The sequence below is a fragment of the Dasypus novemcinctus genome, chromosome 1, assembly GCF_030445035.2.
Source record: "Dasypus novemcinctus isolate mDasNov1 chromosome 1, mDasNov1.1.hap2, whole genome shotgun sequence".
Classification (NCBI taxonomy): domain Eukaryota; kingdom Metazoa; phylum Chordata; class Mammalia; order Cingulata; family Dasypodidae; genus Dasypus; species Dasypus novemcinctus.
In genome coordinates, this window is record NC_080673.1 from 156,645,613 (window position 1) to 156,670,613 (window position 25,001).

General features: G+C 35.8%; 1 protein-coding gene across 6 annotated transcripts in view; it reads left to right on the forward strand.

Annotated features, from left to right (window-relative positions):
• FRYL (FRY like transcription coactivator) overlaps positions 1-25,001 on the forward strand; it is a 252,518-nt gene that overhangs the window by 169,699 nt on the left and 57,818 nt on the right. For all 6 annotated transcript variants that reach the window (XM_071216578.1, XM_071216579.1, XM_071216583.1 and 3 more), the window contains 9 exons: positions 1,233-1,357; positions 2,819-2,876; positions 10,276-10,367; positions 13,006-13,178; positions 20,129-20,289; positions 20,812-20,922; positions 21,740-21,894; positions 22,228-22,327; positions 23,424-23,592. In XM_071216578.1, coding sequence (XP_071072679.1) covers positions 1,233-1,357; positions 2,819-2,876; positions 10,276-10,367; positions 13,006-13,178; positions 20,129-20,289; positions 20,812-20,922; positions 21,740-21,894; positions 22,228-22,327; positions 23,424-23,592 — 1,144 coding nt within the window. The remainder of the gene's footprint in view (positions 1-1,232; positions 1,358-2,818; positions 2,877-10,275; positions 10,368-13,005; positions 13,179-20,128; positions 20,290-20,811; positions 20,923-21,739; positions 21,895-22,227; positions 22,328-23,423; positions 23,593-25,001) is intronic.

The window sequence follows — 25,001 nt, forward strand, 5'->3', positions numbered from 1 at the left end:
AAATAACACAACAACATGGCACAATGGTGATATCAAGTCACAGGGAATTACTCTGCAGTAGATGAATGGATGTACTATTCTCAGAAACAAGAGAAATCAAAGGGTTTCAGGAAAGGAGTAAGAATAAAACAATGGGTCCAGGCAAGTAGATACCAGGTGATTAAACAGGGATATTTTCTATGGCAAAATATATTAGGGTGTATGCACCAGATGCCCTGGAAGGCACAAGCCAGTGGCAGCAGGGCCTGCAAGAGGCAAAAGGCTGGGGGAGGCCCTCCCAGCCATAGTAACCTCTCCAAAACAGAGATAATTTGGACAAGATTGGCTTGGAAAAGATAGGCGTGGAAAATAATGGCTTTTCTCTAAATCCTTCTGTGTCATCTACTTTAAAAGCCTTGCTTGGTGCCTAAAGCTTGGATGTGGGGCTCTGGTGTCTATTTTTTTTAAGTAATTTTGTTCTCATGGATCAAAAGACATGAATATCTGTAAGAAGTTAAGGGCCACAAACAAATCCCAGTCCTGTTAATGAACTTGCAGTGAGCCATTGGACAAGTCATTTATCCTTTTTAGGTTCTGTACACCACGGGTGGATTTTTTGAAGCAATATTCATACTACAGTTTTTTGTTTCTGTTTTGTTTTGTTTTTTTAAGGGAAAGGGGCATCTTTGTCAATCATGTGGTTTGGTTTTTTTTAAAGATTTATTTTACTTATTTCTCTCCCCCCCCCCCCCCCCCAATTGTCTGCTCTCTGTGTCCATTCGCTGTGTGTTCTTCTGTGTCTACTTTTGTTGTTGTCAGTGGCAGGGAATCTGTGTATCCTTTTGTTGCGTCATCTTGCTGCGTCAGCTCTCCGTGTGTGCGGCGCCATTCCTGGGCAGGCTGCGCTTTTTTTTTTCGCGCTGGGCAGTTCTCCCTATGGGGCGCGCTCCTTGCGTGTGGGGCTCCCCTACGTGGGGACACCCCAGTGTGGCACGGCACTCCCTGCGTGCATCAGCATTGCACGTGGGCCCACTCCACACGGGTCAAGGAGGCCCAGGGTTTGAACCGCGGACCTCCCGTGTGGTAGATGGACACCCTAACCACTGGGCCAAGTCTGCTTCCCCATACTACAGTTTCATCTATCCATTTTTCATGTCCACAAGATTGTTGAAACATCAGATTCTTCAGTTGGCCATAGTGGCATGAAGTTGTGTGTTAGGCTGGCTGCTTTTAAAACAATAATTTTTTTCCAGATTATTGGCATCCCATCACCTTCATCCTTGTTTAAGCACATAGTTCCAATGATGCGCTCTGAGAGCATGGAAATCACAGAATCTCTTGTTCTGGGTCTTGGCAGGACCAACCCAGGAGCTTTTAGGTAATTATCTTCTTGCATGTTGTCCATTTATTTGTAATAGTAAATATGGCTATGTAAAGAGAATGTAGTAGAGTCAGGCAGATTGCTGATTATCAGGAGAGTTGTGTACCAATTCTGACTTTTACCAGTTAACTTGCTATGTAACTTTTTAAGAGTCTAATTTATTTGAAATTTTATTTACTCATTTTGATGCAGCAAATAGATTTTCCTTATTTTCTTCAATGAATTATTATGAAAATCAAATATATACTGTGTATAGTTTCTAAAAGTGAAAAAATGCTATGTAAATCTTTAATATTTTTCTATTCCATTTATTTACATAGTGGTTCTATTAATATGTAATCTTGATATGGTGATTAAAATACCAGCTGATGCCTCCCAGTTTTTCCTCTTCTTCAATAGAATATTTTAAAAAGAAATACAACATATTTTATGTCATTCTTGATGTTTTTTATATTAATGAAGTAGGTTCTTTGTTTTTTCTGAGTATCCACTTTGTTGTTGCTTGCTGGGCCCTAGATTTAATTCTTTGGAAAAGGTTCTCAACTGATTTGAGGATGTATTTGATGTTTTGTTTCCAAGGTAACATGTACAATAAGAGAATAGATTAATAAATGGTAGTCTAGAGATGTGTGGGCTATCATTCATTATATATAGAAGAAGTTTGGGAAGAATGTTTTATGACAGATAAATAAGCTATTGTGTTAATTGAAAAAATAGAGTAAAATGATCTCAATTTCTTAGATTTTCTTAGAAGTCTGTCACTTCTAGAGCATATAATTTAAATATCAGGAGTGGTTTTCTATAAATGACAAAATTGTAGAAAATTGTGTTTTCTTCTTGTGCTTTTTTTTTAGTTTCCAAATCTTCTATAATGGGCAGATTTTCAATTTAAAATCAGAATATTAGCAAAGAGAAAATCATCATTTTCATGAAGTTTGTACCCTTTAACCCATTAAATCAATTTGTAAGAATTAATCCTAAGGATATAATTTTTAAAATGAAGACAAAAATTAATGTACAAGATATTCAACAAGGCATTATAAGGATTCAGTAATAAATGAAAATGATTAGGAAAGATATGGTATCCTACCCTATGATAGAATCCTAAGAATTAATTAATGGCATGTGATAGTGTTATAAAAAAAGAATACTTTTTTAATATGGTAGGGTTTCAATTATGTAAAACATGTCAGTTGAAAATTGATTGAACAAAGATACTGATAATTCTTCTTCTACAAAACAGAGTAAGTGGACTGTACCACTTTTTTGTTGTTGCTGATTTCCAAATATTTTAAAGTGTGCAAGTATTATTTTATAACCAGAATTCAAAAAATTGCATTTAAAATAGTAAGATTAGGGTTAACACCTATCAGATTATACACCATTGTATTAATATTGGCATTTTCAGTTATATCTGTTTACTATTTATAGAAAGAATGTGTATCATTTTTCTTCTAGGGACCTAATAGAGGAATTGCATCCCATAATTAAAGAAGCACTCGAAAGAAGGCCAGAGGTAAATTATCTTTCTGTTGCAACTATCATTAAATATTTATTTGCAAATATATATTTGCCTCCTATATTCTATACATTATACAAAAATTTAGAAATTCAGAAGTAAGTCAAAGATTATGCAGGGCAATTTTCAACTTATTTTTTTAAAGTTACAATACTCCCCCCCACACACACACTGGAAATCTTAAGCACAAGTCCATTATGTAAAATGATGTAAAATTGCTCTAGCTGAAGTGAACACAGGGAAAGAGTCTAGCTCAAGGGTTGGCAAACCTTTTCTGTAATGGGCCAGGGAGAAATATTTTAAGCTTTGCAGGCCATACAGCCTTTGCTGCAGCCACTCAATTCCGCCGTTGTTGCATAAAACAGTCAGAAAGGATATAAATAAATGGGTATGGCTATATTCCAGCAAAACTTTATTTACAATAACAGTAGCAGTGTGCTAGATTTATCCCACAGGCCGTAGTCTGCTATCCCCTGGTCTAGTTCCTAAAATCTACACATCTACATCAGGTTCCAAGCAACTTTTAGAAACCACAGCTCTAGTGGGACAGATGGTTGCATAAAGTAGTTTACACACTCAAATAAAAGCACAGAAAATGAGTTACAGGGAAGACGACCTCTGACTCTTCTGTGGTAGAAGGGAAGGCATAATAGGTTAAGTGCTGGTATTTGAGGTTGATTTTGTAGCATATCCCCAGTGGACAAGGAAGGGAAAAAAGGACATTCTAGGTAGAGGAACAGCATTTCCAAACTTTACTAAGGTATTTGGAAATAGCGGATTCTTCTGCATAATTATGTATGGGGAAATTGATTGAATATTAAGAATTATCTCACAAAAGACTTCTAGTTTGCTCAGCTTTATCCCATAGACTATGGTTCCCATATATGTGACACCTGAGAATTACCTGAGAAACCTGCTAAAAATTACAAATTCCCAGACCAATTGAATGAGAATCCCTGGAGTAGGACCCAGAAATACCTTATATGTGTCTGATAAAAAGCCTTTTTTCAGAATCATTGCTCTTAATATTGGAGATCCACTGAAGAATTTAAGCAGGAGAGGGAGATAGTGACAATCGCTACTGTTTTAGAAAATTTATATAATCTATAACTCTTTTTTTCCTCTCTTTTAAATGATCCTTGTAGCATAGTATTAGTAACCTCATTTTGTAGTTGATTAGATTTTTGTTTCAGAATGATAATTTAGGTTACAGTGTGAAATTATTTATTACGAATGGGAATTGAGACAAAATTAAGGTACTTCTGAGTTTCTGGGAAAGTCAGCATATCAGTTGATTAGATATGAAGAGTGAAGCACAGGTATTTGTGAGTACAGTTTGAGAGCTTTAGGCTGAAGGTTCCTCTGACTGAGACCTCTTAGCTTCTAGAGCTCATTTGGTTTCTTTTTCTTTTTTTTAATAGTTACCTTTTTTTTAAAATTTCTCTCCCCCCCCCCCCAGTTGTCTGCTCTCTCTGCCTGTTTGCTGTGTGTTCTTCTGTGACCACTTCCATCCTTATCAGCAGCACCGGGAATCTGTGTTTCTTTTTGTTGTTGTTGCGTCATCTTGTTGTGTCAGCTGTCCATGTGTGCGGCGACATTCTTGGGCAGGCTGAACTTTCTTTTGCGCTGGGCGGCTCTCCTTACAGGGCGCAGTCCTTGCACGGGGGACACTGGCAGGACACTCCTTGCGTGCATCAGCACTGCACATGGGCCAGCTCCACATGGGTCAAGGAGGCCCAGGGTTTGAACTGTGGACCTCCCATATGGTAGGCGGATGCCCTATCCATTGGGCCAAATCCGCTTCCCTCATTTGGTTTCTTAGAGGGACATGTGTACTGGCCTATCATGGGTAATATTTTGTGTGCTTCTTTCTAGTTCTTGAGGAATGTTTATCCTCTTTTCAGGGGTTTTCTTCCAGCCAGTGTGCCTTCTTGTCTTTTTAGGCATTGGGAATGAATCTCAAGGCATAAAACTAACTTTTCTGAAAATATCTTTCTTCTTTTGCTGTTTTCAGTATAAGTAGAATGTGTACTTAGAGATAAATTTCCTTTATCATTATACTGTATTTAAGTTGTAGACAATTAATAATAGTTACATGCCTTCTTAGCTACTGTTATATTGTACTACTGTAAAAGATGAGTGCTACGAGTTTATAAAAGATATCAGTGCAGGCTGAAATACTCTTCATTCAAGATACAGCTTTAGCACAGTGTTGACAGACAGTAGAATTTGGATAAGCAGAATGGAGATGAAGGTAGAATTAACCATATAACCAAGGCACTGTTGGCACAATTCATAAAGAACCTTTTATAAAGCTTACTGCGATTTATGGTTTAATAAAATTTGAAGACCCCTGTGAAGCTTTGGTTGATCAATTTTCACTTGGTCTTCAAAGATGAATTATAAGGAATGTTCCAGTATTGGAAGCTAAAGGACATGGAGTGATTTCCCTACTCCCCTTAATTAGAGAAGTGTGGGTTTACTGAAAATCATGCATAAAATACAGGATTCCCATATGACTGTATTAGTCAGGATTCTCTAGGGAAACAGAGTCAACAGGAGATATCTATAAATACTATGAGGTTTAATAAGAGTCTCTAATGTGCCTGTGAGGATACACAAGTCTAGGTTCTCCAGGTGGGCTGCAAACCAGGGGCTCTGAGGAAAGTTCATGAAGGTCCTTGATGAGTTTCTGGGAGATATTGGCTTTCCAAGGATCAGCTGGGAAATTCTCTCTGAATACTGAAATCACTTCCCCTTTTAAGGCATTCAGCTGATTGAATAAAGCATCACTCATTCCTGACAGCAATCTCCCTCGTTGATGTAGATATAATCAACCATCTATGCAGTAAACTCACTGATGACTAAAGCCCATAAATGTCCTTATGTTACAATTAGCCCAGTGCTTGCTTGACCAAACAACTGGGCACAATTACCTGGCTGAAGTTGACACATTAGCCTGACCATCACACCACCTGACCACCAACACCTTGCATGGGTGTGGAACATTTGTTACAATTGATGATAGCAACTTTTAAATAATTGTTCTATTAATTAAAGTCCATGGTTTAACTTAGGGTTCACTGTTCGTAGTGTAGTTCCATGGATTTTTTTTTTTTTTTGTAAATTTTATCCTATTACCATGTATACAATCTAAATTTCCCCCTTAATCATATTCAGGTATATATTTTAATGCTGCTAGTTGTGCTCAGTGTTATGCTACCATCACCACCATCTATAACCAAAACATTTCCATCATTCCAAATAGAAATCTTGTACATTTCTAGCCTTAACTTTCCATTCTCTATCCAAACCACTTCCCTGGTAATCTATATTCCAGATCCTGACTCTTTGAATTTGCTTATTCTAATTGTTTCAAATCAGTAAGATCATACAATATTTGTCCATTTGTGTCTGGCTTATGTCACTCAGCCTGAGGTCTTTAAGGTTCATCCATGTTGTCGTATGTATGAGTACTTCCTATTTATTGCTGAATCATATTCCATTGTATGTATATACCACATTTCATTTATCCATTCATCAGTTGATAGACACTTGGGTTTCTTCCGTCTTTTGGCAATTGTGAATAATGTCACTGTGAACATTGATGTGCAAATATCTGTTTGAGCACCCGCTTTGAATTCTTTTAGGTATATACCTGTTAATGGAATTTCCAGGTCATATGGTAGTTCTATGCCTAGCTTTCTGAGAAACTGCGAAACTGTGTTCCACAGTTCCTGTACCATTTTACATTGCTACCAGCAATGAATGAGTGTTCCTATTTATCTATATCCTCTCCAACACTTATTATTTTTTCTAATAGCAGTCATTTTAATGGGCATGAAATGGTATCTCATTGAGGTTTTGATTTGCATTTCCCTGATGGCTAATGATGTTGAGCATCTTTTCATGTGCTCAACATCATTGTATACCTTCTTTGGAGAGAGCTGTTCAAGTCTTTTGTCCATTTTTTAATTGGGTTGTCTTTTTGTTGTTAAGCTGAAAGATTTCTTTTTGTTTACTGAATGTTAATCCTTTGCTGGATATGTGCTTTCCAGATATTTTCTTCCATTGCATAGGTTGTCATTTTTACTTTCATGATAAAGTCCTTTGAGGAACAAAAATTTTTCATTTTGATGGGGTACCATGTATCTATTTTTTTTCTTGCTTGTTTGTGCTTTGATTGTAAAGTCTAATAAACCATTGCCTAACACAAGGTCTTGAAAATGTGTCCCTATGTTTTCTTTTAGAAGTTTCATAGTTCTAATTTATATTTAATTCTTTGATCCATTTTGAGTTGATTTTTGTATATTGTGTGACATAGGGGTCCTCCTTTTTTTGCAATTGGAGACCCAGTTTTCCCAGCACCCATTTATTGAAGGAAGTGCTCTTTCCCAGTTGAGTGGACTTGGCAGCCTTTTCAAAAGTCAGTTGGCTAGGGGAGCAGTTGTACCTCAGTGGTTGACTGCTTGCCTCTCACATATGAGGTCCTGGGTTCAATCCTTGGTACTTCCTAAAAAAAATCACTTGCTGTAGATGCAGGGTCTATTTCTGAACTCTCAGATTCCACTGTCCTTGTGCCAGTACCATGCTGTTTTGATTACTGAGGCTTTGTAATAAGTTTTAAGATTAGGAGGTGTAAGTCCTCCAACTTGATTCTTTTTCAAGATGGCTTTATCTCTTTGGGGCCCTTACCCTTCCATATAAATTTAATGATTAGCTTTTCCATTTCTGCAAAAAAGGTTGTTGAAATTTTTATTGGGATTGGGTTGAATCTGCAAATTGCTTTGGGTAGTATTGACATCCTAATGATATTTAGTCTTCTAATTCATTTATTTAGGAATATCCTTGCATTTCTTTTAGCAATGTTTTTTTAATTTTCTGTGTACAGGTCCTTTACATCCTTGGTTGGTTAGATTTATTCCTAGATATTTGATTTTTCAGTTGTTATTGTGAATGGAATTTTTTCTTGGTTTCTTCCAATTGTTACTGTTTTTTGGATGTTCATCTTGTACCATGCCACTTTGCTGAATTCATTTATTAGCTCCCTGATCTTTGTTGTGGATTTCTAAAGATTTTCTGTATAGAGGATCATGTCATCTGCAAATAGAGAAAGTTTTACTTCTTCCTTTCTAATTTGGATGCCTTTTATTTATTTATTTATTTTCTTCCCTAATTGCCTTGGCAAGAACATCTTGTTCAATTTTGAAAAGTGGTGACAGTGGACATCCTTGCCTTGTTCCTGATCTTCGAGGGAAAGCGTCACAGTCTTCCACTGATAAGTAGGATGTTAGCTGTGGGCTTCTCATATATGCCCTTCTTATGTTAGTGTTAGTTTCCTTCTTTTCCTAGTGCTCTAAGTGTTTTTATAAAGAAAGGCTGCTGTATTTTCTTAAATGCCTTTTCTGCATCGATTGAAATGATCGTGTGGTGTGTTACATTAATTAATTTTCTTATGCTTTACCAAACTTGCATACTAGGGATAACCCACTTGATCATGGTGTGTAATTCTTTGGATGGGCTGTTTGATTCTGTTTCCTAGTATTTTGTTTGGGATGTTTGCATCTATATTCATAAGAGACATTGGTCTCTAGTTTGCTTTTCTTGTATTATCTTCTTTATCCAGCATTGGTATGCGGGTTGTATTAGTCAGCCAAGGTCAGCTGTAGACTATCAGGCAACTGGCTCTGTCTCTTTCCCTGGGGTTCCAGCATAGGACTTCAGCATTAAACTCCAAAATTAAGAACCCTCAACTCTTCTTTGCCATGCCTTTTATCTGTGAATACCCACCCACCAACGGGTCCTAATCATAACTCAATCATGCCCAGGTACAGATCAGATTACAAACATAATCCAGTATCTATTTTTGGAATTCATAACCATATCAAACTGCTGCAAGGGTGTTGTTGACCTCATAGAATGAGTTAGGGAGTGTTCCCTCCTCTCCATTTTTTGGGAAGAGTTTGAGCAGATTTGGAGTTAAAGCTTTCTTGGAATGTTTGGTAGAATTCTCCTGTGAAAATCATCATCGGGTTCTAGACTTTTCTTTGTTGGGAGGTTTTTGATTACTGAGTCAATCTTTTTACTAGTTATTGGTTTGTTGAGATCTTTTATTTCTTGTAGAGTCAGTGTAGGTTTTTTGTGTGTTTCTAAGAATTTATCCAGTTCATCTAGGTTATCCAATTTATTGTCATACAGTTGTTCATAGTAACCACTTAGGATCCTTTTTATTTCAGCAGGATCTGTAGTGATGTTTCCCTTTTCATCTCTGATTTTTGTTATTTGTATCCTCACTTTTTAGCTTTGTCTGTCTAGCATCATAGAGTGATTTTATTAATTATTAACATGGCCTTCTTATAAATATATTCCTTACCAGATTCAGTGAATATAGTCTTAAATACATGAATACCTGCTTTACAAATAGGTGCCTTACTAATAAACATATCATTAGAACATTCTTTGGCACCTAATATTTGATACATATATGTAACATACTTTTAAAGTTGTGGAACTTTAACAGATGACCCTCTCTGTAATGCTCCTCCTCTTCCCTTGCATAATTCAAACATCTTCATCCAAAAATTTTTGGTTTATTTTAACCTTATTTTTTAACACACACATACCTATACACATTATAGAGTTGTGTTTTTGTTATTGTTGTTGTTTAGGAAGTACCAGGGATTCAACTCAGGACCTCATACATGGGAAGTAGGCGCTTAACCACTGAGAGTGGTTTTTTGTTTGTTTGTTTTTAGGAGGTACTGGGGATTGAACCTGGGATGTCATACATGGGAAGCAGGCTCTCAACCACTGAGCTACATCTGCTTCCCTGTTGTTTGTTTTTTAGCACCACATTTGTATTTTGCTTAGACTAGTAAGACTTTTTTTAAGAATTAGAAATAACGTTCAAAGTAAAAGCACCTAACCCTTTCTCTAGAACTTAGTGTTCAACAATTTAATATAAAATTATGATCATTTGAAGCCTGTCAGATGCTTTAGGATTTTTTTCCTGCCATTCTGCCATATTTTTTGGAGTGCTTAGGATTCTTTATCATTGAATTAGAATAGTTTACTAACTCCTTCAGTTTAAAGTTGTCAGATTAGTAAGCACTTAAAAATAACTAGAATTGTATCTCCACACCCCCACATATTTCCCAGGTGTATATCAGCATAAAATGTTGTAGAAGTTTCTTTGGCTCATTACTTTCAAACTATCTGTACGCAGCTCTTTGTTGATACAATAGCTACCAGAGTGCTTGCAATCTACATTGCACAAGCAAAATAATTTTTATGAAACTCTAAGACATTCACATAATTCTTTCCAAGTTATACCAGCAAGTTTTCCATCAATTTCCCTAAAGAGTTTTTAACTAATATATTTATGTTTTTGGATTAGAATATGAAGCGACGCAGGCGTCGGGATATTCTACGTGTACAGTTGGTACGAATATTTGAACTGCTGGCAGATGCTGGTGTTATTAGTCACAGGTCGGTATGGATTTTGTTTTCTAAAACTTCAGAACAATTAGGGAAAGTAAGATTTTTTTTCATGAAACAGAAAAAACGAAAAGTGTCTTTATAGCAAAAAACTTGTCTATATATCACTGTAAACATTATTTACTGAAGCTCTGGGGAAAAAAATATTGAAAAAACCTACCACTATAAATGACATTGCTTTAGACAAAAAATTGGTTGTATGCATCTGTGATTTTAAAATTAGTCAGAATCTAGTTGTCTAGGCATGGGAACAAAGCTAGTAGCCTTTTCTCCACAGCTTTGGCTATTTCTTGCCTTATTTTTAAGAGCTCTTTCTTCTGGACTTGTAAAAACCACATATTCAAAAGCTAAGCATTATAAGGTTTGCAAATATATTCCTGTGAACTGTTATCTATCCTGTTAGGAAAAAGTCCACAAAAATAATTTATAACTGTGTTTACCATCATTCACAAATAAAACCATAAAATCTGTAGTTGTTGCTGGAGAACAGATGAAAGTCATCTGTAAAATCTGTAGTTGTTGCTGGAGAACAGATGAAAGTCATCTTCAAAGGGACCTTGATACCAAGACCTGTCTTTTGAGGGAAATTCCATCAGCTATATGTGGGAAGTAAACGTTTCCTTAGGAGAATTATAGTTTCACCTGACCTTTGAAGGAGGTAAAAGCAAAAATGGATCTGACCATATCTAAGAAATCTAACTGAAAAGAGAGCTATTTAAAAATCTATCAGTAATCAAACAGGTGTAGGAACTGTGTTAATTCTGTATAGCATTGTTACTTTAGCATTTTTCCTGATTCTTAATGTATCTAACATCTTTCATATTTAGCATTAAATACTTTCAACAGTGCTTTTAAGATAGAGCTTTAATCAAAGAGGATTTAAAACATTGATTTAGTTTTCTATTAAATGAAAAGCAATGGGGGAAAAAAAGAAGAAAATTTCTGTTTTCTGTCCTCCACAAAATTGAAACAGTGGAATTTAAGAAAGATAAAATTGAAACTTGCTGGACTTAAGGCAAAAAATTAACAACCAAATACATATCTGCATCATTTTGTTGTTGTTGCTGCTTTTAATGTATTAATAATAAATGAAGGCTCTTTGAATGGTATGTTTTCTGCAAACTGTAAGATTTTTGGTATATTTTAACTTTTAGCTATAACAGTGATACTCATTATGGAGCAGTAGTAGTGTTTTTTGTTTTGTTTTTTTTTTGTTTGTTTGTTTTAGGAGGTACCGAGGATTGAACCCGGGACCTCATACACATGAAGCAATTGCTACATGTACTCTGCAGTAGTGGTATTAGAACACAGTTGCGCATTTTCTTTTTTTGTTGTTTTACTTGTTTCTTAAGAGGTATGTATATAAGGCTATAGCTCTTACAATTTTTTATTATCTTGGTTTAGGATAAAAGGGATGAATTCCATTTGCCAAAAAAAGCAAGGACTTTTGTTTAGTTTGCCCATTGGACCCCTCTGTTGATACATAGTAGATAATCATTGAAATATGTTGAGTGAATAAATGTTTTATTCTGGTGTAGGTCACAACCGTCTAAATTGGTTTCCCATCCACTAATGGTTATGACCCAGAGTTTAAAAAAAAACACTCATTTAAGGAGTAAAGGCAAAAAATTTGGTTGTAAATTTTTTTTTGTTTTAAGATGTTTTTATTGTTGTTGACATTTTTAATATACTTTCGTATCATTTGATCTCCTTACTTTCAGAGGTTTAGAATGTTTGTAAATACAATTCAGAACTAATTTAGGTACACACATATTTTTACTTTTTAAAGTCATATTCACAGGAAGTACCTTTCAAATATAACAAGGAAAAACTGACCAAAATTAATAATGGCATAATAACTAATCATTTATGCAGCACTTATAGTTCACTACATATTTTCATATATAGTAACTTTTTTATATTCTTCCTAAAAATCTCTGAAATAGGTGCCTGGTCACATGCCTAATAAGTAATGGGATAAGACTAAAATCGAAGACTTATGACTCTAACCAGGTGTCCCCTTGTACCAGTCAGTGGTTTGTAGGCACAGGACCCTTTCCTCAAAGAAAATCTATTGCAGAGATTCTTAAGGCAACTCCACAAATCTAGAAAGAAGACTTGAAACAACTCTTACTTGGACTTGCTAAAATTTTTGTATTCTCATAATAGCTATCATGGTGTCTTGCTGAGAATAAGTACCTGAGGGATACTGAATTGATTACGTTGCAGACATAATATGAATGGGCAGAGCAACCATAAGAATGTGGAGAACTGAGCTTTCTTCTTTTTAAAACTGATCCTCTCCATCCATATGCCTCCTTTTCTCCTTTCTACAAACCTATATATTTTGATGGAGGGGAATAACATTTAGCACCTAGAAAAATTAATTAAAGTTAGATATGGAAGTGTATCATAGTGATAGCAATATTGGTTCCTTTGTGGATTAAGGAGCACCATCTATTTTTATATTTAAATATGCCAATTTTTTTTGCATATTGAATAGCTTTCTACCATGACCATGTAAAGTTTAATACATATTCTGATTTTGATTACTAGGAGTTTGTCTGTGTTTAAGTTATAACTTAAAAATCCCATGTTCTTAATCACTTATTTTCTTTGAAATTTTCAGTGCAAGTGGTGGCCTTGATAATGAAACACATTTCCTTAACAACACTTTATTGGAGTATGTAGATTTAACTAGACAACTTTTGGAGGCAGAAAATGAGAAAGACTCTGACACACTGAAGGATATACGATGCCATTTTAGTGCCTTAGTGGCGAATATCATCCAGAATGTTCCAGGTATTAATTCCAGTTTTGTAAAATTTTGAGTCTTAAGATACAGTCATATTTATTTTCTTGCCTTGAGGTTTTGTAATCAAAGTTGATGAAACAAGTTGTGAGCATCCTGGAAAATTGTTAGAGCAACATAAATGGCCAGAGATTGTATTGTCTTTGGATTAGTGTCAGTGATCAGAAATCAAAAGCAATACAGCACAGATTTTCAACCTATGAAAGACACTGACAAAATCTGAAGAAAACAATAGAATAAACTCTTTGGACAAGATTGTTCTAGACTCAGTGGTGAAAGTGTGTAATCTCCAAATGGTAATTGATAATAGAAATTAAAGAGATACTTCTGAAAAATGGGAGAAGGCCATAGATATGTTATAAAGTATAAGGATACAGTGTGTTGATTGAGTGACTTAACATGTGGGCCTATTATTCAGCATGTACTATATGCCAGGTACTAGAAACTAGGAAGATGCAATTGCAATTTAAAAAGCCATAAATTCTTTACAAGTGCAAGACATTAAAAAGTGACTACAATTTGGTTATATACAATGTAAGTACAAATATTTTTTTTCTTTCTAGGAAAAAAGTAGTTATTTTGTTACTCTAGATAGTATATTGCAAACAATTGACGTTTAAAGAGCCTGGGTTTTAATTTATAGTGCTAACCACTTTATTATGTATGTTACTTTCAAGTGCATGGGCCCTAGTTTGAACTTTGGAGGGAAGGGATGTTATTTACAGGGGAAGAGATTTTTTTTCTCTCTTTTTTTTTTTTTTTTAGCTCAATTCACTTTTTTTTATTAAGCGATTTTATTGAGATATTTTCACATACTGTGTGATCTATCCAAAGTGTATAATCAATTACTTTTAGTATAATCACAGTGCTGTGCATTCATCACTACAAAAATTTTTGAACAAATTTATTACTCCAAAGAGAAAAACTCCACATCTCTCAGCAGTCCTTTTCCAGCCCTTACATAACCACTAATCTGATTTCATCTTTATGAATTGATTTATATTTCTCTTTTATATAAATGAAATCATACAATAAGTAGTACTTTGTGTCTGGTTTTTTTCACTTAGCAGTGAATATTAACATTTTGTAGTATTAACATACATTGTTTAGTTTCAGAGAAAAATCATCTTATATATACAATTTTACCATATTCATATTTCACATGTGGTTTTACTACACTATATGGTTCCATGTTAAAACTTTTAGCTTTCCTTTTAGTAATATGTATGACCTTAGACTTTCCCTTTAAACTATTTTCATACCCACATAATAGAACTGCTAGTTACAAACATTATATTGGGCTTTCACCTTTTCTATTCATTTCCAAAGATGAACACACATCCTTTTTACTAGTTCTACGCAAGTTAACTCTCAGCTTTCCATTCTCTAAACTCTTTCTATTTTCTGGTGACTCGTATTCAAGTTATTAACTCCATGAGATTATACAATATATTTAGTTCATAGTAGCACAGTTATACAATATTTGTCCTTTTCTTTCTGCTTGCTTCACTCAACATAGTGCCCTCCAGGTTCATCCATGTTGTCATATGCTTCACCACTTCGTTTGTTCTTACAGCTGCGTAATAGGAACTTCCAGACAGTCCTCCACAGTGACTGTACCATTTTATATTCCCACCAACAGTGAATAAGTGTTCCTGCCTTTCCACATTCTCTCCAACACTTGTAGTTCTCTGGCTTTTTAATAGTTGCCATTGTGATAGGTGTGAAATGATATCTCATTGTAGTTTTGATTTGTATTTCCCTAATTGCTAGAGTTGCTGAACATTTTTTCATGTGTATTTTAGTCATTTTTATTTCTTCCTATACTTCCTTGGTTAAAGTGATTCCTAGGTATTTAGGTCTGTTTGTTGCTATTGTAAATAGAACTTTCTCCCTGATTTCCTCCTCAGATTATTCACTGCTAGTGTAGAGAAACATTAACTGATTTTTGTGTGTTGATCTTGTATCCTCCCACTTTGCTGTACTCAGTTATTAGCTCAAGTAGGTTTCCTGTAGACATTTCAGAATTTTCTAAATATAGCATCGTGTCATCTGCAAATAGTGAGAATTTTACTTCCTTTTTTCCTGTTTGGATGCCTTTAATTTTTTTTCTTGTCTAATTGCTGTAGCTTAAACTTCTAGTACAATATTGAATAACAAGATATTGAATATCTTGTTCCTGATATTAGAGGGAAAGCTTTCAACCTTTCCCCATTGAGTACGATGTTGACTGTGGGTTATTCATATATGTTTTTTATCATAATGAGAAATTTTCCTTCTATTCCTATCCATTGAAGTGTTTTTATCAAGAAAGGATGCTGAATTTTGTTGAATGCGTTTTCTGCAGCAATTGATATGATCATGGGGTTTTTTCCTTCAGTTGGTTAATGGTGGGATATTACACTGATGGATTTTCTTACATTGAACCACGCTTGTGTACTGGGAATAAATTCCACTTGCTCATAATGTGTAAGTTTTTTGATATGCTGTTGGATTCGATTTGCAGGCATTTTGTTGAGGATTTTGCATCTACGTTCATTAGAGAGATTGGTCTGTAATTTTCTTTTCTTGTAGTATCTTTATCTGGCTTTAGTATCAGTGATGCTGACATCATAAAATACGTTGGGTAATTTTTCCTTCTCTTTAATTTTTTAGAAGATTTTAAACAAGATTGGTGTTAATCTTTTCAAAATGTTTGGTAGAATTCACCTGTGAAGCCTGGACTTTTCTTTGTCTGGAGATTTTTCATGACAGATTTGATCTCTTTAAATGTGATTGGTTTGTTGTATTTCTTGTAGGGTCAGTGTTGGTTCTTTGTTCATTTCCAGGAATTTGTCCATTTCATCTAGGTTATCTAGTTTATTGGCATATAGTTTCTCATAATGTCCTTTTTATTTCTGTGGGGTTAGTCATAATTTTACCCCTTTAATTTTAATTTTATTTATTTACATCTTCTCTCTTTTTTTGTTAATCCAGCTAGGGGTTTGTCAGTTTTATTGATCTTCTCAAAGAACCAACTTTTGGATTTGTTGATTTTCTCTATTGTCTTTTTGTTTCCAATTTTATTTATTTATGCTCTAATCTTTATTATTTATTTCCTTCTGCTTGCTTTGGGAATGGCTTGCTGTTCTTTTTCTAGTTCCTCTTGTTAGAGCTTGATTTTAGCTTTCTTCCTTTTTAATACAGGTATTTAGTGGTATACATTTCCTTCTCAAGACTGCCTTTGCTGTAACTTTGATAAGTTGTGTTATCATTTTCATTCATCTCAATATATTTACTGATTTACCTTGCAGTTTCTTCTTTGACCCACTGATTATTTAGAAGTATGTTGTTTAGCCTGCGAAATTTATGAATTTACCTCTTTCCTGTTATTGATTTCTACTTTCATTCCTTTATGATCAGAGAGGTGCTTTGTATAAGTTCAATCTTTTTATAATTATTGAGAGTTGCATTGTGACATAATATGTGATCTATCCTGGAGAAAGATTCATGGGCACTTGAGAAAAATGTATAATCTGCTGAGTTTGGGTACAACATTCTGTATATGTCTGTTAGATCTAGCTGATTAATCATATTGTTCAATTTCTCTGTTTCCTTTGTGATCTTCTGTCTAGTTATTCTATGTAATGATGTGAATAGTGTGTTGAAGTCTCCAACTGTTATTGTAGAGATGTCTATTTCTCCCTTCAGTTTTGCCAGAATTTGCCTCATGTATTGGGGCACCCTGGTTAGGTGCATGGATATTCATGACTGTTTTTCTTCCTGGTGGATTGTCCTTTTATTAATACATAATGTCCTTCTGTTATCTCATAACTTTTTTGCATTAAAAGTCTGTTTTGTCTAATATTAGTACAGCTATCCCTGCTCTTTTTTGGATTACTATTTGCATGAAATATCTTTTTTTTTTTTTAAGATTTATTTATTTATTTCTCTCTCCTTCCCCCCCACCCCTCCGCCCCCAGTTGTCTGTTCTCTGTGTCTATTTGCTGCGTCTTCTTCTTTGTCCGCTTCTGTGTTTCTTTTTGTTGTGTCATCTTGTGTCAGCTCTCTGTGTGGGCAGCGCCATTCTTAGGCAGGTTGCACTTTCTTTCACACTGGGCGGCTCTCCTTACGGGGCGCATTCCTTGCGCGTGGGGCTCCCTTACGCGGGGGACACCCCTCCGTGGCAGGGCACTCCTTGCACGCATCAGCACTGCGCATGGGCCAGCTCCACACCGGTCAAAGAGGCCCGGGGTTTAAACCACGGACCTCCCATGTGGTAGACGGATGCCCTAACCACTGGGCCAAGTCTGCTTCCCATTATCTTTGACTCTTGACATTCTGAGTAGTATATGTCTTGTGGTAGGTCTGTTAGCATTTACTCTGGTTGGGATACAGTGTGCTTCTTGGACATGGAAGTTCATTTCTTTTGTTAGAGTTGGGAAGTTTTCAGCTATTATTTCCTCAAATACTCTTTCTGCCCCTTTTCCTTCTGTAACTCCTATGACACATTGTATTACTGCGTTTCATGGTATCATTGAATACCCTGAGCCCCTGCTCTATTTTTTCCATTCTTTTATCTCTGTTCTTTTCTCTCTTCAATTTCAGCTATTCTGTCTTCTGTATCACTTTTTCTTTATTCTGTCATTTTGAGTCTGCTGTTGTATGTCTCTAATTTGTTTTTTTTGGTGTTGTTGTTGTTTGTTTTGTTTTTTGAGGTACCAGGGGCCAGGGATTGAACCTGGGACCTCATATGTGGGAAACCAGCACTCAACCGCTGAGTCACATCGGTTCCCCTGAGTTGGTTTACTCATTTGTTATGCTTTGTTGTTTGTTTTTGTTTTTTCAAAAGGAATCTGGAACTGAACCCAGGACCTCCCATGTAGGAGGTGGGCACTCAACTGCTTGAGGCACATCATCTCCTCCTAATTCAGTTTTGATCTCACCTATTGTGTCTTTCATTCAGATGAGCTTTGTTACTTTTTTAAATTCAGGTTTTCAAATTCGTCTTTGTGTCGCTCAGTGTCTTCTTGATGTCCTTTATCCCTTTAGCCATATTGTCTTTCAGCTTATTAATTTGATTTTGGAAATTTGTTTGCATCTTGTTGATTAGTTGACTCAAATCCTGTGTCTCTTCTAGGGTTTGGGGATATTCCTTTTTTTTTTCAGCCATTTCTTCCATTTTCTTAGTGTGGCTTATAATTTTTTGCTGGTGTTTCAGCATCTGATTAGGGTGGTAAGTTTACTCAAATGCTTGGTTTCTCTTTCATTGGGTTTTAGTGGTAGGAAGCTGTAAGTTACTGCTCTTCTTTGATTCTTGGTTCATCCTGTTCTGGTTCCCTGTTAGTTGCTCAAATCTGGGCCCTGGGCCCAGTAATAAGTTACAGACCCGCTTCCTAAGGCCTTGGGGAGGGAGACTATAAAAGCCGCTAAAATCCTCTCTTACTTACTTACTTTTAATTCCAAACATGCCCTTCTTTCCTCTGCCAACAGATGGCACTCCTTGTAGGCCTCTCAGTCCAATACCTGATTGGCGTGTGTTTCCTGCAACATGGACCAGATCAATGTGATAGAGGTTCCTGCTGGAAGCTAAGACCCTTGTAATTTAAACTTTCTCAGACCTTTCTCCACCCTTTGCTGGTAGTCCCCTCTCTCTTCCTGGGTAGGATGTAATTCCACTCCCTTATTTCCTCAACAACCAGTCCTGGTCAGTAGAGAGGGAGATTGACAGGTCACATCTCTTTAGTCCCTTGCTGGCTCCCAAGACAAACAGTGATGCAGCACCACCCAGCCTGGAAGGGTTTATGGGACACAGCAGACCAAATTTGTGGGTCAGAAGCTAAGTCAGCCTTAGGCTGTGTCACTTTCTCTCTCCTTTCCTGGGGAGGTGGGTCCTGGGCGCCCTTTTTTCTGTAGCTGCCTGCCCTGAGGCCTGAGAATTCAAGTGTGTCTATAATGTGGGGCAGGGTGCTGGCATTTGCACCTGTGCCTTTTAACTCACCGTTTGCCTTCACGATTCTTTTCCTTTGCCCCTCTCTCCTCTAGGCAGTGTCCAGCCTTACCCTGGTGTCCTAAACCCTAGAAGGTTTTTTTCCAGGCTGTTTCTGCCTGTCCCCTTGTTATTTTTCTGGGAGAGAAAAGAGTCTTGTGTTTCTAGTCTACCATCTTCCCTGAAGTCTCTTTTTTAAAAAAATTTGACGCTCATGAACATAAAAATAAGGTTTAGTCTATTACTAAACACTTCTATATGTCCACATTGTTTTATTGTGATCCTGTTGAGTTATTTCAAAAAGGACTGAGACCGAGAACTTGTAGAATAGAATTTCAGTGCTGAAAGAACCCTTGCAGGGCATCTAAACCAATGACTTCCGAAGTATGTTGTCCCTCAGAGCCCTGAAGCTCCCTGGTACCATCAGCAGGAGGCTGCAGAATGGGTGTGGACTCCAGGCCATCCCTCCTTACTTCACATAGATCACCTCCTCTCTCTTCTGTTTTATACATCAAGATTCTGTGTCTTTATGAAAGGACTTTCATAAAGACAGCTTTGCTGTTGAAAAAATACAAAGTTTAAAAACAACCTATGTAACCCAAAGCTCCCACTTACCCATGAACCAAGATCCAAAGATATGTTCACATCCTGGACAAGCTTACCAGTAAGTCAGAGACAGCTGGGGGAACAGGGGGCCCTGGCCCCAAGCTCTGCGCTAGCCTGTGTGCATGCTTCTGCCTGCCATGGAGTTTCTACTCACCAAGATACTGTTTGGCGTGTAACGCAGCACTCCCTGGGCCCTCAGACCACCGCTGTGTTTTTGTGACTTTTATATATGTAAATTGTTGTTCTTACTGGGGAAGAATTTTGGTTCTTGCTTTTTTAGAATGTTACCTATTCAATAACAAAATAAGTTGACATGCATATATTTAAGTAAAAGGAAATACATTTTTTCTATTTTTTAATTTACAGTACACCAGAGAAGAAGCATTTTTCCTCAACAGAGCCTTCGTCACAGTCTCTTTATGCTGTTCAGTCACTGGGCAGGTCCTTTCAGCATCATGTTTACACCCTTGGACAGATACAGTGATAGAAATATGCAAATTAATAGACATCAGTACTGTGCATTAAAGGTACTTACTTAGAAATCTGATTTCTTTTTTCTTATGTTAAGAGCAGAGTTAAATTTTTTTATGTCTCTCAGTGCCTGATATTATAAAGAAGATAAGGATTTCTTCAGAGGACCTGAGAGTATTGGAATATGTATTTGCCTGCCATAAGTTTATTTAAATACATAAAATACAATGCAAAAAAGTTCCAGAATCTACCAAAATCTGAACACCATTTTCTTAAAGAACTGAGGTTAGCCTCAAAGACATTCCCATTTTTTTCCTACTTAAGTCCTTTCTCTTGGTCTTTTTTTTTCCCTCTCTCTCTCCTAGTGCTGTTGAAACTCCATGTCTAATTTTGTATCATGATATTTACTTACTGCCCATAATAAACTGCTTAGTTTTAAGAATTACTGGTAAACTTTTCTTTTGTAAAGATATGTGTAGCTAGATAGCATGAGTAAAAATATCTTGCCTCTTCTCATTAACAACCAGCTTTCAACCACTTAAATTTTTAAAATGTAATTTTAATATTATTGTTTGAAGGCTATGTCTGCTGTACTATGTTGTGGCCCTGTTGCAGATAATGTAGGACTTTCATCAGATGGCTATTTGTACAAATGGTTGGATAACATTTTGGACTCTCTGGACAAAAAGGTAATTATGATGATTCCCTTTAAATTTCATAGTAAGTTATTTCATTAATTGGTGTTAGTATATGCTCCACCAAAACAAGCCATTTTTTTAAACAAGGAAAGTAAGAATTGTATGCAAAATGCATATTATGTAAAAATTAAATAGGGTACTAAAATCTAAGAAAGTTACAATTCTCATTTATTATGCCCCATTTGAATCATTTTCATTTCCATTTTATATTATAGGAATAATAAACGGTGGTGTATATAAATCTTACAATAGTATTCTGAGTCTATAAATAAAGTATTAATGTAGAATACATTGACCTCCAAGGAAAAAAAACATGCTATTTGCTATATTTAATTTTCAGTTTTGTCAACTGTCCAATTAATCATTCCTTCTTGCCCTCCTTACTCTCATACTGTACACTCACAGACTACTTAAATTAAAATAGAACATATTTTTCCCTTCAGATTAATTTTTTTATTGGGTTATCCAAAACAAGAATAAAGCATGATAAAAACAATTTGAAAGGTTAATAGCTTATTTTTCTGAAAGCATTTGATCACTGTCTTATTCTGTGGGGGCTCTCCTTTAACAGAGAACTGCTGCCAAGAGTCTTGTGTAAACAGCAGCAGGCCAGGAATAATTTATCCATGCTGGTTTTTTCTGTGCTGATTGAATAAAATGAGAAGGCGCTGAACAAAAGGAGACTGAATTTTGTGATGAAATACACTAAATATGTACCGTACATTACTTAAGTAAAAATATGGGGAAATAGACAGTTAAATGGCATATCATTTTCTCTGTCCTGGGAAATTTTGTGACCGTGGCTTAGGTTCATCAGTTGGGCTGTGAGGCAGTTACACTGCTGCTGGAGCTGAACCCTGATCAGAGCAACCTGATGTACTGGGCTGTGGATCGATGTTACACCGGTTCCAAGAGGGTAGCAGCTGGCTGCTTTAAAGCCATAGCTAATGTGTTCCAGAACAGGTACTCAAGATACTGTCTTTCATAATTTTAGTCAGATTTTTAAAAGAAAAAGTTTCCTTTTGAACTTAGAAATACTAAGAAAACCAGTGGTTTTTTTTCTCTTTCCTTATGTTAGAATTAAATTTAATCAAAAGAAGGATAATGATCACCATGCATCTGTTTTTATATCTGTTACCTTTTTAGGCTTAGAAGATGCATACCTATAGCCTTGCCCTTTGTTTGTCATAATCTAAACCAGCTCTACTTATTAACTGGTGTGAAAATCTCTAAACGTGTGGTGTGAAAATCTCTAAATGTGTGATAATTTACCTAACATGTAAAATTTGTCCCTAGGGATTATCAGTGTGACACAGTGATGCTTTTAAATCTGATACTGTTTAAAGCAGCTGATTCTTCTAGAAGTATCTATGAAGTTGCTATGCAACTCTTACAGGTTTGTAAAAAAAGTTAATTAAAATATAATTTTACTAAGGATTTAATGAAACCCCAGGAATTTACCATAATATTCAACTTTTATTTTTAATAATGAGGTATGGTGTCAATTCCTGATTATCAGAAATAGAAGATAAAAATAATATGTCTCATTTCAATCCTTAAATAATACCATTCAGAAGTGCGTTCTAGAGAGGATATATATATATAACTTCCACCCATCCACCCACCCACAGAAACATAAATATATGTATATATAAAGGTACTTATAAAAATTGAGTGGTTTGAGCTTATGGGTGCGTGCAGCAGTTTCTATCCAGCAGATAAGAACGTTGTGAGTCAATATTTTTTGAGAGCCAAGTGAAAAATAATTAGCTCTTTTATGGTATCCTTTCCTAACTTTTTTATTAGACTGAGAAAAATAACTTAGAAAGTTAACTAGCATGGATATTTCATTATGATACAATATTTAACTCACTGACATTGAATGAGATTCCTCATTCTTACCCAAGATAAGATGACAGAATTCAAAGACATGCTGATTTCTCCAGAGGGGTTAAAGTGGTACTGATGCTGAGAGGACCAACTTAGGAATTACATTCTAATGCTTTTGTTAATTAAATGGAAAGCTCAATAGTTTTATAGTTCTTTACATTGTGTAATGTCAAATTGACTTTTCGCTAATATTCCATATTTAATCTTTGATTAATCAAGATCTGCTCAAAGACTTTTTTCACTTGTATGTGTTTTATATAGTCCAAAATTTGAGCTGGAAAAATTTTAATGTTTTTTAAGTAATTGTACTGTAAGTTGCTGAATTTTCAGACAGTGCCACTAACCTGATTTGGGATTAAACACAAGGATTATAAATCCTCTTAAACAGTTATGGAAAGTGTACTGCAAAACATATCCTAGAATTAGATATTAACATTTGTAAAACTTCACAGTATATATATTTATATAATTTTTAAACTGGAATATTTTGTGGGAGAAGGGTTTTGTTTTATTTTTTTCCATAAGCAAATTTAATTATGCAAATTTAGAGGACCATGCTACCTTAACTTTAATGAATGGTTGATGGAATTACATTTCTTTAGATTCTGGAACCAAAGATGTTTCGCTATGCTCACAAATTGGAGGTTCAGAGAACTGATGGAGTGCTCAGCCAGCTGTCTCCTCTGCCTCATTTGTATTCTATGTCTTATTACCAGTTGTCTGAGGAATTAGCAAGGGCATATCCCGAGCTAACTCTTGCCATATTCTCAGGTATGACCATTGTACTTGTTAGTAGTTTTTTTTAGCAAATATTTCTAAAAAACTACTTTTATGAAAGTTTAAATGTATTAAGTTTGATGTTGAATCAAAACAAAACATGCCTCTACATAAGAAATAAATTGTTTTCTTTTAAATATGAGCTCTTAATAAAAATCAACACAGATACTTAAATTTCTTACTGATGGAGTCTTTACAGAGCTTCATACCTTGCTTTCCCTTTTCCACCCCACACCTCCCCCCAGCAAAACAGAGTGGAGGGTTCAAGTGCAATTTAAAAATGTTCCTTTAATAGACATAGAACTTCCTGAATCTTCATGTATTCATTTTACTTGGTGCACTGACTTTTCTTTAGTAATAAAAATGACCAGGGATTAGAGGGGAACAAGAGAAAAAAAAACTGAGTGTAGATTACCTGATACTGCTTGTCTTAAAGGAAGGACTGGTAATTCTCTTTCTCATCAGGTTTCTTTCTGTTAAGTGAAACCTCTGGTCGTAGGGGAGGGTTCTGCACTGCCTTAAGTGAACTTGCTGAAACCCCACATTGCTTTCTAGTCCATCTTTCTTTCCTGGGGCCCATAAATATTCCTGCCAGGGACTTCTCGAGTATCTGAGCTATGTGACAGGTAAGATGAATTATCTATCTGGATTTCCCAGGACTCAGATTTACGAGAATCTCTAGAATCCGTCTGGTCCAACCTTCCACCCAAAGCAGGTAATATTGCAAATGGCCTCATAGTGCCTTATCTTTTCACTGAAAAGTTTTAATTATAGTGCACAAGACACTCAGCTAGTTTTTCTGCTTACATCTTTGAGTAAGATCTTTTTCCAGTCTGAGTACTATACTAGGCATGCCTTGAAATTGGCATCCAGAGTTCCGCTGTCTTTCCTTTCTTTCATTCAGGTTCAAGATAAAGTGACTGAGCCTTCTTGTGAATCTTTCCACAGTGCTAATTTCAGCAATAGAAATTGTTTCCCATCCCTAATAGACCTGAGTGGAACAACCCAGCTTAAATTCTCCCAACATTCAATTCTTAAGGCAGTTTATCTGCTTGGTTTGCACTGGTGGGTAGCAGCAACCATGCTGCTACTCTTTCCCAGCTCCCACAGTCTAGGTCTCCGAAGATGGATGTGGAATGTCATCAATATAAAGTAGTGCCTGCTCTTACTACTAGTTTTGCTCTGGCTTTTCTGCCAAAGGCTTCTGCACAAGAAAGCAGATGAGCGCAGTTGGATATCAGAGAGCTTGTGATTGGTCAGGAAGCCAACTGGTAGAATGCGAGATAATGCCCCAGCTCAGTCTTCTTGATTTTCCCTTTGGTTCAGTCTAAAGACATTCTTGTCATTGGTGCCTGCCAATTACTTATAACTGCTTTACTTGAAATAGTTTATTATAAACCAAA